This window comes from Phascolarctos cinereus, unplaced genomic scaffold (genome assembly GCF_003287225.1).
Source record: "Phascolarctos cinereus isolate Bilbo 61053 unplaced genomic scaffold, phaCin_HiC Scaffold_5;HRSCAF=322, whole genome shotgun sequence".
In the NCBI taxonomy this organism is placed as follows: Eukaryota; Metazoa; Chordata; class Mammalia; order Diprotodontia; family Phascolarctidae; genus Phascolarctos; species Phascolarctos cinereus.
In genome coordinates this window covers 368,964,184-368,981,161 of record NW_027555958.1, presented here as the reverse complement: position 1 = coordinate 368,981,161, position 16,978 = coordinate 368,964,184, and the positions used below count along the sequence as shown (strand labels likewise).

Here is a 16,978-nt window from a genome sequence, read left to right as displayed (position 1 = left end):
CAGAACGACCTAAAATTTGAAAACTTTGTGGAGAACTGGGTCCAGAAACACAGACACACTGGACAAGTGTACAGAGGAAGGCTACTAGAAAGGTGAAGAGTCTGGAAACTCTGTTTATACAGGAACAACTGAGATGAATTGGGGCTGAGTGATCTGAAGACAAGATGGGGGAACCCATTAGAGTCACATTAAGATACGTGAAAGTCTGTCAGGTAAAAGAGGGATTAGAGTTAATCCAATGGGTGAAAGTCACAGGAAGACAGATGTAAAGTCAACATACAGTAGAATTTTCTATCTCTTAGAGCCATTCAAAAATGGAGGAGCCTACCTCACAAGGATAGGAAGCACCCCCTCACTAAAAAGATGTGCTTAGAAGCTGGATGATCATTGCCATGTTGCAGAATAGGTTTCTGCTCTGGAAGGAAAGGAAAGTTTCTCTCTAATGTCCCATCCAATTCTTAAGCATCTATGATTTTATGAACTACAGTATGACTTGTTTTCACATGTGTTTAAGCTTATAAAACAGCAATATGATTTGCTTCATTTCAACAGTGGTTTTAGATTATTACATCATCTATAAGCTAGAGACCTAAGTTTTACCTTTTAAAGCAACATGATTCTAACTTCATGATCAAAGGAAGTGTATTACAAGTCAATACTGGAGCACAAATACCAAGAGTCTTTTTTAATGGATCAAAGGTCAGATCTACATAGCAACTTGAAATAGTAATTACAAGCTTAAGGAAGCACGCAACTTTAAATGAAAAGACTGGGCCTTCAGAGAACAGTTTAGGTGTTACTTCTTGTTATTTAATAATGAAACAATAATAAATTGATTCATCTAACCAGAATATCTGTATAAAAAATACATACATACATATACATATATATATATATATATGCATGTGTCACACACATGCAAATTTTATGCTACTATTTAGATAAAAATTATAGGATACAAATCCTCATCTATTAGGAGCTATAGATTATTCGTCTGTCTTCCTCATTATTTGAACTTTAATCTCACAAATAAATTCCTAAAACCCACAACGAAATAATACTCTAGCTTCCTTGTTTTAAACAGATAAAGAATTTCATCTTGTGAATAATGTTAGATGCAAAGTGAAACTACCATACCGGAGAGTAATAGCTCTTGCCACAGGGTCATTGCTATGAATCACAGAAAAGATCCTCTTCACAAACTCATCCACATTCAGAATCTTCTCCAAATGCTTTTCACTTTGTTGAGTGACTTTAAGTACACATAGCCTGAGGAAGTTGTTTCTAAAAAGAAGAAAAATAGATGAAAAATTCTGTCTGCTTAAAATAGTAATAACAAGGATCAATACATAATCTCTTATTCTCCATTTTTAACCTATTGTTTTGACTCATCATTAAAGGAAAGTGAGTAGGGAGTACTAACAGTGACCCACTTACTTTCTTTGTGGCATGAATTTTCTTATGAATTCAACTACCTAAAGCCAATAAGCCAGACAAAATCAGGAAAAAGGCTTTATTACACTGAGTGTGTCATTTTCCACCAACAATTGATAGGGAATGCACCATTCACAACTCAGTAAGCAATATTTATGCGTTATATGAAACAAAGAAAACAGCAAGATGGCTATTCATCAAAATGTGGTTGGACATACAAGAAAAATAGAATACTTGTTTTTATTTTTTTTCAATTTTTTTTTCAATTTTATTAATTTGTTTTGATTTATCAACAATCACTTCCATATTCTTTTGAGTTGAAAATTTTTCTCCCCCTCCCTCCCCAAGACAGCCCACAATCTGATATAGGCTTTACATACCCATTAAACATATTTTCACATTAGCGAAGTTGTAAGTAAAAATTAAAACCAATAGGAGGAACCATCAGAAAGATGAAACAAAACTCAACAGGAGGTAAAAATAAGTGACAGCAATTCGACTTCCATAGTTCTTTCTTTGGATGTGTAGAATACTTGTTAAAGGAAAATATATGTCATTTGTTGCAGTAAAGAGGTAAGGGAATTTATTTTCTTAATATAGCTAGTTTCACTAAATCAAAGAGAATTCTCCATTAGACTAGACAAGGGCGAAGGACATTCCAAGGACTCTGGAATACGCCACCTTCAGCTACTAAGTCGTGTACTGATAAGAGGAGGAGAGAAAACACTGAAGGACAGCAATTGTTGCAGCTGGTGTTGCAGTTCATCAAAGGTCACATACCAAGAATGGCTGATACAGAACAAGATGGAGTTGGTTATATTCTCCAAAATTCACTTTCGATACCTTTCTAACCCATGGCTCCACAAGGGTAGTGATTCATGGAGGAAGGAGAATTATGCCAGTTAGTGTTCCTCCCAAAATGTAACTGATAAATATGCATATGTGTATTATATATGCATATGTATGTGTATATATATCCATATAAACATATATTTACACATACATACATATAAATAATCAGAAAGATGATTGTCCAATCATTCCCATACCACCTCAAGTTGTTTTTGTGACACATTTTTTCCTTCAAAGTATGGTATAAGAGGAAGGGGAGAAGAGGATCTAATTCATGTTTACTAAAGGCAGCATATTAGTTTTTTAGATGGCTAAAATTTAAAAAGTAGTAGAACAAAGAATTTATGTACTATATTTTCATTTTTATAATACATTAAGAACTCTTCTACAACCAATATGCATGGAACATTTATGCCTATTTTAGGGTACAAAAGTAGAAGTATGAAACAGCAGTAAAAAGCATTCAGTTAGGAATCAGAAGAATTAGATTCTGGTGTCAGTTCTGATACTAATCACTAATGTGATTTTGGTCAAGTTACTTTAATTCTATGAGAACTGGGCTCCTTATCTTTTATTAAAAAAGTCTAAACTAAGCTAAGTGGAGTACAATTTCACAATTTCAATAAACATTAAGCAAGCAACTACTACCATGTATAAAGAACTTTGCTAGTAATACAAAGACAAAAACAAAACAAACTTCACTTGGAACTAAAATCTATAATGGCATGCAAAAAAAGTAAATAGAAAAGGTGTAGTACGAGGTAGGGAGTAAAGGGGTTAAGCGTAAGATCAAACAAGATAGTCTAGAAAAATGAGAGAAGGGAGAAAGTGTTTGCAAAGTAGAGATAGAACATGAGATAAGTTTGGAAGAAAATTAAGGATGCTGAAAGGCAGAGGCCTGGAAGGGTGAGGTGGTTTGTGCAAATGCATAGAGGCAAGAGATAGAATTGGGAGTTTGGAGAACAGCTAGTAGCCTAGTTTGGCTAAAACACTGGAAAAGTAGATTGCAGCAGTATCTTCTACCATTCTTAAGGAAAAGATGGCGAGATGTGGACTAGACAATGATATACAATTAGATGGCAACAGAACTAACTGAATGGCTAAATTCATATAATAGTAGTTAACGAGGGGCTCGGATGGCTTTTGGCACCTTTTTCAGCACCAGATCTGTATGCCTAGGTACAACATGGTCAGAAGCCAACGTGGCTGGATGTAATCAGCAGAATGCTCCAAGGATGTGTGCTTTATCCTATGCTGTTTAGCATTTTTATCAATAGCTTGGATAAAGGAGTAGATGGTACACTCATCATATCTGCAGATGACACACAACTGGGAGAAATAGCTAACACAGAGTTGGGATTCCATAAGGCCTAACAGGCAAGAGCACTGGACTAAATCTAACAGAATGAAACTTACTGACAGTAAATGTAAAGTCTTACACTTGGGTAATTTAAAAAAAAAAAGATCAATTTCACAAGCATAATATGGGGAAGGCATCAAAAAAGATCCAATTTGCTTCAATTCAATAAGCAGTTAGTAAGCATTTATTTTGTGCTAGGCATTGGGCTAGGCTCTGAGGGTATAAAGACAAAAAACACTCCCAAGATCTAGGGGGATTTTAGTGTACTTCAATTTCAATGACTGCAAAGAGAGATGTGGCAGTCAAAAAAGTTAATGTGATATTGGGATGTATTAAAGAGAGAGCCTCCAGGAATAAGGAAGCAATACGTCTGGGGTACTATGCCCTAGTGTTTCACAGATGATGAAACTGAGGCAAAGAAGTGACTTGCCCAGAGCCACACAACTAGCAAATGTCTGAGGCCAGAAGTGAACTCAAGTTTTCCTGATTACATGTCCTGAGCTCTATCCAATTTATGTGCAATCTATGTCTAGAAAAGGAATTTAGACTTGTTTTGCCCAAGATGGAAGAATTATGAGCAATGGGTGGACACTGCAAAGAGGCAAATTTAGACCTGACACCAAGAAAAAATTTTTAGCAATCAGAATTGTCCAAATCTAGAATGGGTTGCTTTGGGAAACAGAGGGTTCTTCTTTACTAGACAGCTTTAAGCAAACATTAGATGACTATTTCTCAGGTTTGATTATAGGTTGGACCCAATTCCTTTAAAATTCTGTGAATGATCTTAATTATTTTGGTCTTTCTTTTTTTTAATCCAAGAAGTAACTTTTCTTTGCTGACCCTTTAGAATTGCTTTAAATATTTGCTTTTATTGGTTTTTTTAAATAGATAGATATTGACTTTATATATGTATATGAATTTTAAGTTTATGTTTCCTATCATGTTTTATATTTTATTCAGAAGGAAAATTCTAATGGGAATCATGGTGAGGTAATAACAGCTGTGTACCCTTTTTTGACATTAACTGAATAAAAGTAAAAATATCTAGTATGGAGGTTGGAGAGGAAGGTTGGTTTAATTCAGTTTAGGAAGCATTTATTCAGAATTCATTCAGGGGTATTCAGGCAGTGCATAGAGCACCAGCCCTGGATTCAGGATGACCTGAGTTCAAATCCCATCTCAGACACATGACACTTACTAGCTGTAGGATCCTGAGCAAGTCACTTAACTTCACTGCCTAGCCAAAAGAAAAAAAAAAGAATTCATTCAGCACCTAGTATGTATTAGGTACTTGGGACCAAAATAAAAGTAAATCATCCTTGCCTTCAAAACTTTATATAACTCTGGAAGAAACAACATGCACACAGCTAAGAAAATACAAAATATATACAACAAATAAAAAAGTAGTAAGAGAGTAAAGAAGTTCTAACAACTTGGGAAATCAAGAAAAATTTAGTGCAGGACATGACACTTGAACTAAGTTTTGACGGAAACTAGAGGTTTCAAGAGGCAGGGGTATGGATAGAGAACATTCCAAGCATGGGGGACAGCCTGTACCAAGGCCTAGAGGTGGGAAATGGAATGTCATAACAATAATAATAACTGACATTTACAGACCACTTTAAGGTTTTCAAAATGTTTTATATATACACACACATATATATGTGTGTGTGTGTGTGTATATATATATAAAACCTCCTTTCATCATCCTAACAACCTGGTGAGATACAGTTATGACTATCACCATTTTTCTGGAAAGGAAAATTAATCTAGAAAAGGTTAAATAATTTGCCCCAGCACAAACACCTAGTAAATGAGGCAGAATTGAAGCAGATCTTCTTGGCCTTTATACCATTATGCCTCTCAATGCCCAATGGCAGAGCTTTGAAGACAAAGGCTAAATATGTAGATTTGGAAGTCATCTGCAAGAAGATGATAATTCAAACTATGAGTGTAAATCAGAAAAACATACAAACAAAAAGTACATCAGACAACAGAGACTATAGCAAGAAAAGAAACCCCAAGACAGAGAAAAAGAGGCCACTCTCTCAAATGAAAATCAGTTAACTTTAGAACACTGATATTTTAGAAAGGGCATATATTAGACTTACCCAACTCTGAAAACATCAGCCAGCTTTAGGAATGCAGAATTGATGAGAATAGGGAATGGATACTTTTGAAAGAGTCTAGGAAATCGTACAACTGCTTCACACTGCTCTCCAAGTTTGCCAGATCTCAGCCCTTTTAAAAAGCAACAACAGGGAAGGTATACACTTTGCAATGTTAAACGTACTTTTCAAATTTGGGCCCCAAAGGGTCTGTATATTATTAAATGTACATTAAGATATTAATAGCTATAGTAACATATTAATAACTTGTACTGTAAAGCAGAGGTTTTAAATCATCATGAATATTTAAATGGAAAAAAATTCTAAAGTTTTCCTGAAAAATCTGTCAATGAGAACTATTTGGAAATAGCCATTCATCAACAGATGAAGACAGTACAATAAAATGGAAACAAAGAATTGTTTTTAAGAATTCTTTCCTATGGTATTTTCTTTTTAATTTTTTTCTTTTTTTAAAAATTAATTTATTTTTTGTTTTCAACATTCACTTTCACAAGATTTTGAGTTCCAAATTTTCTCCCATCTCTCCCCTCCTCCTACCCCAAGATGGCATGCATTCTTTTTTTTCTTTTCTTTTTTTTCTTCTTTTAGGCAATTGGGGTTAAGTGACTTGCCCAGGGTCACACAGTTAGTAAGTGTCAAGTGTTTGGTCTGAGGCCGAATTTTAACTCAGGTACTCCTGACTTCAGGGCCGGTGCTCTATCCACTTTGCCACCTAGCTGCCCCCTTAGATGGCCGGCATTCTGAATACCCCTTCCCCCAATCAGTCCTCCCTTCTATCAACCCCCCCCTCTCTTATTCCCTTCCCCTTCTATCTTCCTGTAGGGAAAGATAGATTTCTATACCCCACTGCCTGTATGTTTTATGTCCTAGTTGCATGTAAAAACAATTTTTAACATTTGTTTTTAAAACTCTGGGTTCCTCCTATGGCATTTTCATCAATACCTTATTCAAATGCTTCCACTTTTACTGCAACTCAATACCACTAGATAAAGAATAGCCTCCTGTTATTTTGACCAATCACTATGTGATCTATAAACCTTGACCAGGACAATTACATGTGCCATTTATCCATGTACCAAACATCACATTTATATAATCCTTTAAGGTTTGCAAAGTGCTTTTCTCATAAGGATCCCATGAGTTGAGGAATACTCTGGAAGGATAACTGAGTCCATTTTATAGATGAGGAAACTAAGACTGGGAGAAGGGAAATGTCTTGTGTAGTAACAGCTATTCAGAAAGCTTATCAGCTGTCTCTTTTTAAAGGTAATAGCTAGAACTACAAAACAAACGTAGGGTACACAGGTATGATTACCTAATTGACAGCCTGGTTATAATGTTAGTAATTCACATGCTTAGACCTTATTTCCCCATAAAAATAGCATTATAAATGTTAGTAAGGTCCACAATAATCTCTTTACCCCATCATGAATCTGAAATTTTCTCCCAAAGCAGCCTAATAAATGGTGGTCACGGAATATACCTTAGGTATTTATCTCCCTCACTTCCTTCCTAGTCAAAATTTAGAGAAGTGTTATGTGAAAACGGCAAATACTGGGGTGGTTGTAGAGATGGTCCACTCGGATACATAATACTTGCAAGACGTTGAAAAAGCACAACCTTTCTGGAAATAAGTTTCCATATCTGTAAACAAAGGAGTGGTAACATGACATCTAGGGTTGATTCCAGCTTCAAGTCTATGATCCTAAAATGGATGGGTTAGAGGTGGTGTGATGAGTGAAAACTCAGCCCAGGTTCTGAGAAAGGTAAAAAGCCACTTTGTTCTACAAAATTTGGCTTCAGTCAAAAGGCTGCACTTAAGAATCTAAAAGGCCTTACATGGTCTCAAGGCCACAGGGTTGCCCACCCTAGAGCTAGACAGTAGTAGGAGTTGGAAATATAAGTAAAGAGGGATCTTCTCTTTCCTGCCCCAAGGGGTGCTACAGGGTCAAAACTGGCCAGGGTGTGGGTAGGAGGTAGGGTGGCATAAGGAGTGTTATGGTAGCTGCCAGCTGGGGATCTGCCCATCCCTTCTTCTAACTACCAAATCAAGCTGGAATGACAATGAACAGACTAGGAATGAGGGCAAAAGGTAAAGGAAACAAGGGCTAGAGAGATGCAGACTTAACAAGACCCATCTGTATCTCAAGGTTCCGTTTTTCTCTCTCATTTACCACTGGCCTTGACCAACTAATACTGGTGAGAAACCAAGAGTAGTGACAGGTGAAGTCCTAATAGAGCTGTTGGTAGGGCTTCAAGTGGAAAAGGAAAAGTACAGGGGAGGAAAATTCCTAAGAGCATGGAGAAGACAAGTTCCTGCAGCCATCTGTTATAGGCTTTCCCCATTCACACACCTAGAATACCCTCCTTTCTCAACTATGCCTCTTAGAATTCCAAGTTTCCTTAAAAGTTGAGCTCAAGCACTACTCCTACCACTATTTTTCCTTATTCCCCTCCCCCTCCCAAATTAGGCTGTCTCTAGCCCAGTCAATTACCTCCAACTTAACTATTTGTTTATGTATTTTCAATAGAATGTAGGCTCCCTGAGGGCAGTAACTGCATCATTTTTGTCTTTCACACTCCCAATGCTAGCAAAGTGTCTGGCACATAAGAGGCACTTACTGAATGCTTTTTGGTTGACAGATGCTGAACTCGGCATATTAAGAAACCTGAGTTTCTCAAAGCTTGATATCCTTTACTAATAACATACAGTGCTTTACATACATTTCCTCATTTGAGTCTTATAACAGTTTGGGAGATTTTACAAATGAGGGAGGCTGAAAGAAGTGAAGTGACTAATCTAAGATTAGTGTGAGGCAGAATTCAAACCCTGGTCTTTTTGATTGCAAGTCAGACATCTATCCGCTTATTATGCTGCACTGCCTCCTAAATACTACAGCAGATTTTAATGAAATATAAACCAATTTTGTTTTAAGTTGTCATACAGTAAACAGAAAACTATAAAATTTCAATTATTTATGATAGTATATAAAGTCTTATGTTATTGGAAAAAATGGCCCAGGTTATTAAGTAATCTTTAAAATAGGGAAGTATCTATGATCCTGTCAATTCTTCAAAAGAGCTGGTAAAATATCTAGATTAAATTAATGATTTACTCAGTCATATAGTACCTTTAAAATATACTAGTTAAAAAAAAAGGTTGGATACTATACTAACAAGCTTCATTTCCTTCATCTCTGGTTTATAAGGTCCCCACTAGCTCTAACAGTCTTTGAACATATTAGTATGCAGATTATCTAACAAAGAATTAAAAATCCATTTCTGTTAACAACAGTATGAGACAGAAACTGGAAGAAAACAATCCATAAAATCATGGGCCGCCTTTTCAGTTTCCTCTTGTGTGCTGTTTTGTAACTGTAAGCTTCTTGAGTACAAGGACTGTCTTTTTCTGCATTTATATCCCCAATGCTTAGCACACAGTGCCTGGCAAGTAGCAGGCTCTTAATAAAAGTTTACTTACTATTGCCTCCACTTCCTTTTCTCTCACTCTTAAATCTATACAGACTGGCTTCCAGCTTCATCATTCCACTGAAACTGCTCTCTCCAAAGTTACTAATGATTTCTCAATTGCCAAATTCAATGGCCTTTTTTCAATACCCTCTTTTCCTTAACACTCACTTTTCCCTAGGTTTTCATGACATAACTCTCCTGTTTGAAAGAAATAATTATCAGCAACCAATTATCTAGGAAGATCTAGAGTCCCCCCTTTTTCTAAAGTCCTGATTTTAAAAGATCAGTCTCTTGAAGGGGACTGATAATGAGCTAGGATTTAGACTCCATTCAGTTGGGAAGCCATTGTGCCCTACTCAGGTCTGGGTGGGGATAAAATCTTTGAACAGATTGTCCAAGGTTGGGGCTAACTGAGAAGTAAATGACATTAATCAAAGTTCAGGTCCAGCCCCTCATTGCAATATCCATTCCCTCATTTTTAGCCAATCAGAGCTGGTTGCCAAGACAGTGAGCCTGCCCCACACTGTCTTTGATCTAAAAGAGAGACAGCCAAATGGCCATCCTTTCATTAAAATGCTAGCATTATTAATAAGATGATTAAATTACCCTTTTTAAACACCACATGGTTCACTTACCAATCTGCAACTTTTCAGTCTCCTCTGCTGAATTTCCATCCAAATTATACATACCCACTAACTGTGAGGGTCCCATGGGGTCCTAGACAGAATATAGCTCCCCCATTCTGCTTCACTTAGGGACCTCTTCAGCTCCTATGGATTCTGTTACCATCTCTATGCCAATGATTCTCAAATCCACTTATCCAGCCCTCACTCTCTTACCTTAGTCTCCATATTCAATATATTGCCTTTTCCCACCCTTATAACATTTCTAGAATAGGCCCCATTCTCTTCTCTAACACTAAAACCACCCTGGTGTAGGGCCCTCATCACCTCACACCCTGACTATTGCAATATCTTTCTGATTGGTCTCCCTGCCTCCAGTCTCTCCTACTCTAGCCCATCCTCTACTCATCTATCGAATTTGTCTTCTTGAAGGTTGGACCATACCCTCATCTATTCAATCAACACCAGTGGCTCCCTCCAGGATCAAATATAAAATTCTTTGGCTTTTCAAGCCCTTTGCAATCCACTGGCACTTGCTGTTCCTCCCAGGGGACACTCCACTCCATGAAATTTCCAGGCTCTCTCCTCCTCCTGAAACCCTCCCTCCTCAACTCTGCCCACGTTACCTTCTGCAAGAAGCCTTTCCTAGTGCTTCTTAATCTTAGTGTCTTTCCTCAGAGATAAATTCCAATTTATCCTGCAGATCCCTTGCTTATACACAGTTGTCTTCCCCCATTAGACTGTTAGGTCCTTCAACCCAGAGAACCGGTCTTATTTCCCCCCCAGCCTTTCACAGTGCGTGACTAATGTCTGACAACCTGGAGAGGGAGGCTGGAGCCAGACTGTCCTAGAAAGAATTTTTACTTTATTCTTGAGGCAAAAGGGAGCCAGAGAAGTTTTTTGAGATGCAGACCTTGTAGCGCACGGTAAAGGGTATGCAGTTTAATTGCTCTTTGGGCATAGTCCCAAATTGCTCTGCAGAAGAGTTGGATCAGTTCACAACTCCATCAACAATGCATCAGTGTTTCCTATTTTCCCACATCCTCTCCAACATTTATCATTTTCCTTTTCTGTCATATTAGTCAATCTGATGTGTGGGGTGGTACCTCAGAGCTGTTTTAATTTGCATTTCTCCAATCAATAGTGACTCAGAGCATTTTTTCTTGACAATAGATAGCTTTAAGTTCTTCACCTGAAAACTGCCTGTTCATATCCTTTTGACAAACTTGTCAATTGGGGAACGACTTGTATTCTTATAAATTTGACCACTGAAGCTTTTTGAGCAGGGCAATACAAACAGCTGAGTCACTTCCGACTTTTAAAAATAAAAACCCTTTATTCTATTTTGCTCTCATAGTGAGTTAAAAGCAACAACCAAAGTCCCTCCTGTAACTCTATAGTCAATACAAATCCAACAAGTCCAAGTCCAGAAGGTCCATAAATCGCAGATAGGTGGCGCAACGCATAAAACATTGGACGTGGAGTCAGAAGACCTGAGTTCAAACCCAAACTGAGACCTCCACTAGCTGCAACCTGTTTGTCTTAATCCACTGGGGAAGGCAATGGCAAACCACTCCAGTAATTTTGCCAAGAAAACCCCAAATGGGGTCACTAAGAGTCGGACACGACCGTACACTAACATACTAAATGCTAGATTAAATACTTAGGAGGGACACTTGGTTCAAAATGCACGTATTCAGAAATAATCACAAGATTTTTATAAACCACTTCGACTTTGGGGGAATTAAAGGTTTCACAGCAGGTGCGTGGCTGGCGCGTGAATCCAGAACTCCAAACCCCGCTACTACGTGAGTTTTCTCCAGCCCCACGTCCTTTCGCCTTCCCCTTCCCGCCCTTTAAGCACCTAGCTAGAGGCTGCGGGAATTTAAAAGCTCATCTCCCAGAGGGTACTCCTCCAGCGACCCACAGAAAACGAGGACTAAACCGCGCCAGCCTACGAGAGAAAGTACTACCCCACGCCAGGACTGTCGCGCATGCGCCACCACGGCGATCTCGAGGCCTCGACCAGCTGGTGGCGCCATTTCTCCCCTCCCCCTGCCCCCCCCACCCATTTTGACGCGGACGGTTAGCTCCCGAGATACCTTTATCTAGTTCCATGAGGGCTGAGTTCGCATCCAGTTCCTGTTCGCCGTAGCCGGCGTCTGCCAAGAAAGACTTGGTCGAATTCGACGCCATGGCGCTCTAACAATAACCAGACCAGCCTATTCAGGATTGGAAACTCAGCTGCAGCCCAACCATCTCCCTCCAATTTGTTCTCGCGTGTTTTCTTTCCCCCCCCTCAACCCTGGCTCTCCCCGTGCTGATACCGCGCATGCGGCCTAGATGCTCGGCTGTTAAGCTTTTACTCTTCCCCCGGCGCAGGCGCAAGCGGGGCCAATAGCCAATCGCCCTGAGGCTTCCTCAGTGGGAGGAGGGGGGGCGGGTGAGAAAGAGGCGGGATCTCGAAGCAGGCGTGGCTTGCGTCTTAGCGATTGAACAACGGGAGCCAATCGGATGGCGTTACGTCAGTTTGGCGCGGAGTTTGTTGGCCCGGCCCGGCGGTGGCGGGAGTTAGCCGGTATAAATGGGCTGGGGACGTGGGAGAGGGCGCGGGCCTTTTACTGTTTGCAAGTCTGTTCTCTTCGCTGCCCTTTTCCCGCCGGCCCAGATGCTGTTCCATTCGCTTCTCCGCCAGCCCCGCCTGGGCGCAGTTGGGAATGGTAAGTAACGGTTCTAACGGCCGCGCTCGCACGTCTGCGTCGCAAGCTCTCGGGCTGCCTCGCTCTCCCACCCTCTCCCCTCGTCTGCGCTACCCGGGAGCTATGGATGTTCCCCACCCCTGGCCCCCGGCTCCGAGTCCTTGGCTTTCGGCGTGGCCCGAGCGCCCCAGGAGACAGAGAGAGCACGACATGACCCCTCCCCCCCTGCCCGCGCAGGGTGGATGGGCGCCTGAGGCTACTCAGGGAATATGAGGAGGTGTGGCGGTTTGGAGTGCGCTTCAAAAATAGGGGTAGATGGCTCTCTCTGAGGGATGAGGGGAGGGAAGCAGGTAGCGACTCCGGCTGTAAGGCTTTCCTTTGCGGAGGGGGGGAAGGAGGGAGAAGGATGTCCAAGGTGGTCACTACGAGTCTAATTAGCAATGTCTCGAGTATTAGGCGAAGATACTGTAGAGCACGCAGTAATCCTTAAAGCGCTGGATTAATGCTAGCTGTTACTGTTATTATTATACCTCCTTTCATAACCTCCTTTCCTTCCTAGACTCGGCTCAAATCCCACCTGCAAGGGGACCTGTCCTAGTCCCCCACCAATCAGCTCTACAGTTACTTCCCATTTACAGCAAATATGTCGTGTTTGAACAGGGTTTGGTTTTTTTTTTCTTAATGTTGTTGACTCTTAGAAAGTGAGCACTTTGAATCAGGGTCCCAAGTCGCAGCTAGTGTCTCAGCTTCTTCAAGAAGCCTCTCTCGATTCTCCGTTAATGTAGTGCCTTCTCTCTAAGATGAGCTCCAGTGTGGCTGTTCGCTTTTTCCCCGTTAGACTGGGAGTTCCTGGAGAACAGGAAGGAATAGAGAGCCATTCTCTGTATCCTGCTTGTTGACTTGAGGGCAGGCACGGAGTTTTGCCTTTTCTTTGTATTCCCAGGACTGAACATTGTGTCTGGTATCAAATAAATGGTTAAGTTCTTGTTGACTGGCTGCTCTCTAGTCTTTTTCCCTGCTTCTGTGCAAGCCTGAGCTCCCTTGCCTAGGCTAAATGGAGCCTTAGTTCTTATCTTCCCTGAAAGATTCCTCCCCCATCTCTCCTCTATTTAACTCTGACTCCCAGGCCTAGAAGTTAATTCTTTCCTTATCTCTTGCCTGTTAAATAACTCTCTCCCTTTGAATTCCCTGATTCCCATGTTCCCACTCCAGCACTTTGTCAAGATCTCTCCTTTATTCTTATACTTGTATCATACTTGTGTGTATACATGATACACTACTCCCCCCACTATATTACAAACTTCTTGAAGGCTGAGACCCCTGTCATTTTTCACCTTTGTATTTACAGTACAGTGTCTTGCAAGTCAAGTATAAGGTGTCCTAAACTTCTTAGTGCTTAAAAAACTGTACTTTTGGAACATCCTATATTAGGCTCTTACTTAATAAATATTTGTTAAATTGTACCAAATACACATCCTAGAAACAATAAAACAGTTTTTTAAAGCACATTAGTCAAGAATATGGGATACTTGCTAATAAAGCATATGTTAATTTTATAGCACTAAATACTGCAGGTGCCTGTTTTGATGGATGTACAAAGAAGTACAGGCAACTTGAAAATTATATGTGTTCCAAAACTTCTTTGTAAATTGGTCAGTTCACACATTTCCCCATAGAAACAATATTATAAATTGTGATTAGATTTCTAGTCTAACCTCCAAAAACGTATTTAATCCACAATGAAGATGAATAGTACCAGATGGCCTTCTTCTGACTAGGGAACCTAATAACCATTGTATGGCATTGTTTCTATGGGAAATGAGAAGGAAAGGATTGTGATAACATTGGATGAGTGCTTTTCTCCTCTCTTCCACCATAGCAGTGAAATAGAGCAGCTTGGCAAGTGGTAAGAAGGGGGAAATTTGCTTTAGAGAATTTTTTCAAAGAGAGTCTGCCCCGGCACAGTTGTAGTATGGGGTGCTTAAGTGCCTGTACTTGGACTTCAGTTCCAAGACCATATTTCTTCCTAGCCTCTAGGTACTGTCCCTGACAGTTTTCTCCCCAGCCCAAAGACCCTATCTCTGGCAATAACTCATGAGTAGGCCCAGTGAGGCAAACTATCTCTCTCTGTTATAAGAGCAAGCTGACCTCTGTAAAACTTCCCTTGTATGAACAGGACTATCTTGTATAAGCAGAACTGTCAAGTACTGATGCCCACAGTTACCATAATGGGCCAAAATACTCCCCTTAGGAACCCTCCTCCCCTGATTTCCAGTAGTGAATGATGCCTATGACCAAGGTTGTATGTTATCACCTAATTAGCATATTTGGCACATAATTTACTGCTTTTGCTATATAAGCTTTAGCATCCTTCCTGTCAGGTTGCAAAATTCCCTAAGGAGCTCTGCCCACCAAGGCAGACTCTTTGCAAATCCTTGTCACCTTGACTTAAAGAATGCTTGAGTCTGTGAATTCATTCCAGGTGCCTGTCCTGTACCTCAGTCTTTGAGGGGTTTCTGAACCTCTCACACTGCAACAGATTGACCATTTTTATGTATGAGATTTGTATATCAGGGAATTCTGGTTTAAGATGTGAGTTCTTGAATCTTCATCTACTAAATATCCAGTTATCACTTAACAATTTGACGTGTCTAAAATTAAACTCTCATCTTTCTCCCAAACCTAGTGTCCAATCTGGGATTTATTTCCTTTCCCTTAGTCTCCTCTTCCACTATTCCTAATTTATTAAAATGTAAACTTTTTGAGGGCAGAGTCTATCTCTGCTTTTGATTTTGTATCCCCAGGACAGCACAGTGCTTTGTTTAAGGGATTTCCTGAACTTGTTTGAGTTGCCATATTTTCCAGAAACACTGGACCCGGAGTGTGCAGAAGGCTCTGAATGTGGCAGGGACAAAGCTTTGCACTGCCCAACACCACCCCAGCTGACCTAATTTGTTTGCATCTCAAGCTGGATTCCCTGTGTGTCCTTGGGAGACAAGATAGGCACCAGTGAATCTGTGCCAGGCTGGGAAAGTGATTGTGCAGGATAAGCAGGACTCTCCTATCTTCATAATGTAGTGCATAAGTTCCCTAAGTGGGTGATATTGCTCTCTGGGGGTGCTGCAACGATCCAAAGGGGGCTGGTAGCCTCAGGTGCAGTTGGGGGGCCTTGAATAAAAATCAGTGTTAACCTAACCCCAAGGGAGTGCTGAGTAATTTTTTTTTTTGAAAAGGAGGCAGTAGGCCGAATAAGTTTGGGAACCTCTGGTTTAGAGGTTTCCAAGGGAAAAGAATGTGGCTTTTGCCATCACCTTGGTACTCCAGGAGGAGTTTTGACCTTTTCCCAACTTTACTGCATCTTTCCCACCTTTACTGCATCTTTCCCCTCCCATGTCACACCCCTTTAGGTGGAAATGTATGTTTTCTCCTCCTTTTGTTGTACTGTCATGAATATGCAAACTTCTCTAAGGACTGTGAACTCTTTGGATTCCATATGCATGTTCAGTTCTCTTGTAATAAACCTGGTTTTCACATAAGGCCCGTGATGTGATTGCCTCTTGACAGCTTGGAACAAAGTAGGTGCTTAATAGTTTTTCATTCATTCGTCTAGTCAGGTTTTAAGTCTTATTGATTATTCCTTCATAATATGTCTTATATATCTGCTTCTTTCTTTCCATTCAAATTGCCCCATTTTTGTCCAAGCCTACTTTATCTCATATAAGAACTATTGCAATAGTAATCTACTTGGTCTGTCTCTAGTTCATCACTCATCCTTAGCAAATTAATCTCCCTAAAACATTGTCTTGCATATGTCATTCTTCTGCCTCCCCTGCTCAGAAAACTTATAAAGGGCTTCCATTGCCCATGCACTTCTTTATCTGGTATTCAAAGCCCTCTAGAACCACTCCCTTACACACACCTATTTAAAATGGTAAAAAAAAAAATTATTGATATCTATTGTTTTTAGGTCTTCTATATTTCCCAATGTATCCTCCTTTCTGGAGAGCTATGCCTTATAACTGCCAGGGGGGGGAACAGTTCAGCAAAACTTACCAACATATGAAAAAAGTCTGACTTTATATGTAATATTCCACATCAATAGTTCTTTACTTTTGCAAGGAAGGCAGGGGAAGGATACATACCTCTAACTGTATAAACCAAGTACTTCTCTAAGGAATCTGTGTAATCAGCCCAGACTATTCTTTCATGTTGTCCACATTCCTGCCTCACTGCCTTTGCTCATCTGAACACACCTGGGATGCTTCCCCCTTTTCTCTTTTTGTCTAAGGAAGATAAGTAAGAAGATTATTAGAAGATTAGGTACATCCTCCATGGAGGACTTATAGGAAAATCGCCCATAATAAGGCAAGGGTGGGGAGGGGAAGGGATATGTTTTACATTGATATAAAC

General features: G+C 40.1%; 2 protein-coding genes across 4 annotated transcripts in view; one reads left to right on the top strand and one right to left on the bottom strand.

The window, feature by feature from the left end:
- The window catches only part of INTS7 (integrator complex subunit 7), a 75,633-nt gene extending 63,425 nt beyond the window's left edge, over positions 1 to 12,208 (bottom strand). The window contains exons 1-3 of the mRNA XM_021007846.2: positions 11,972 to 12,208; positions 5,758 to 5,887; positions 1,138 to 1,284 (exon numbers count right to left, since the gene is read on the bottom strand). Of these exons, the coding sequence (XP_020863505.1) occupies positions 1,138 to 1,284; positions 5,758 to 5,887; positions 11,972 to 12,065 (371 nt within the window). The 5' untranslated portion in view covers positions 12,066 to 12,208. The remainder of the gene's footprint in view (positions 1 to 1,137; positions 1,285 to 5,757; positions 5,888 to 11,971) is intronic.
- A 219-nt stretch (positions 12,209 to 12,427) lies between these two features.
- Positions 12,428 to 16,978, top strand: part of DTL (denticleless E3 ubiquitin protein ligase adapter) — a 45,359-nt gene continuing 40,808 nt past the window's right edge. Inside the window, exon 1 of one of the 3 annotated variants that reach the window (XM_021007902.2) lies at positions 12,428 to 12,589. In XM_021007902.2, the coding sequence (XP_020863561.1) occupies positions 12,454 to 12,589 (136 nt within the window). In that variant the 5' untranslated portion in view covers positions 12,428 to 12,453. Of the gene's footprint in view, positions 12,590 to 12,657; positions 12,846 to 16,978 lie in introns of those variants that run through there. The other 2 variants (XM_021007895.2, XM_021007899.2) reach the window with 2 other exon arrangements.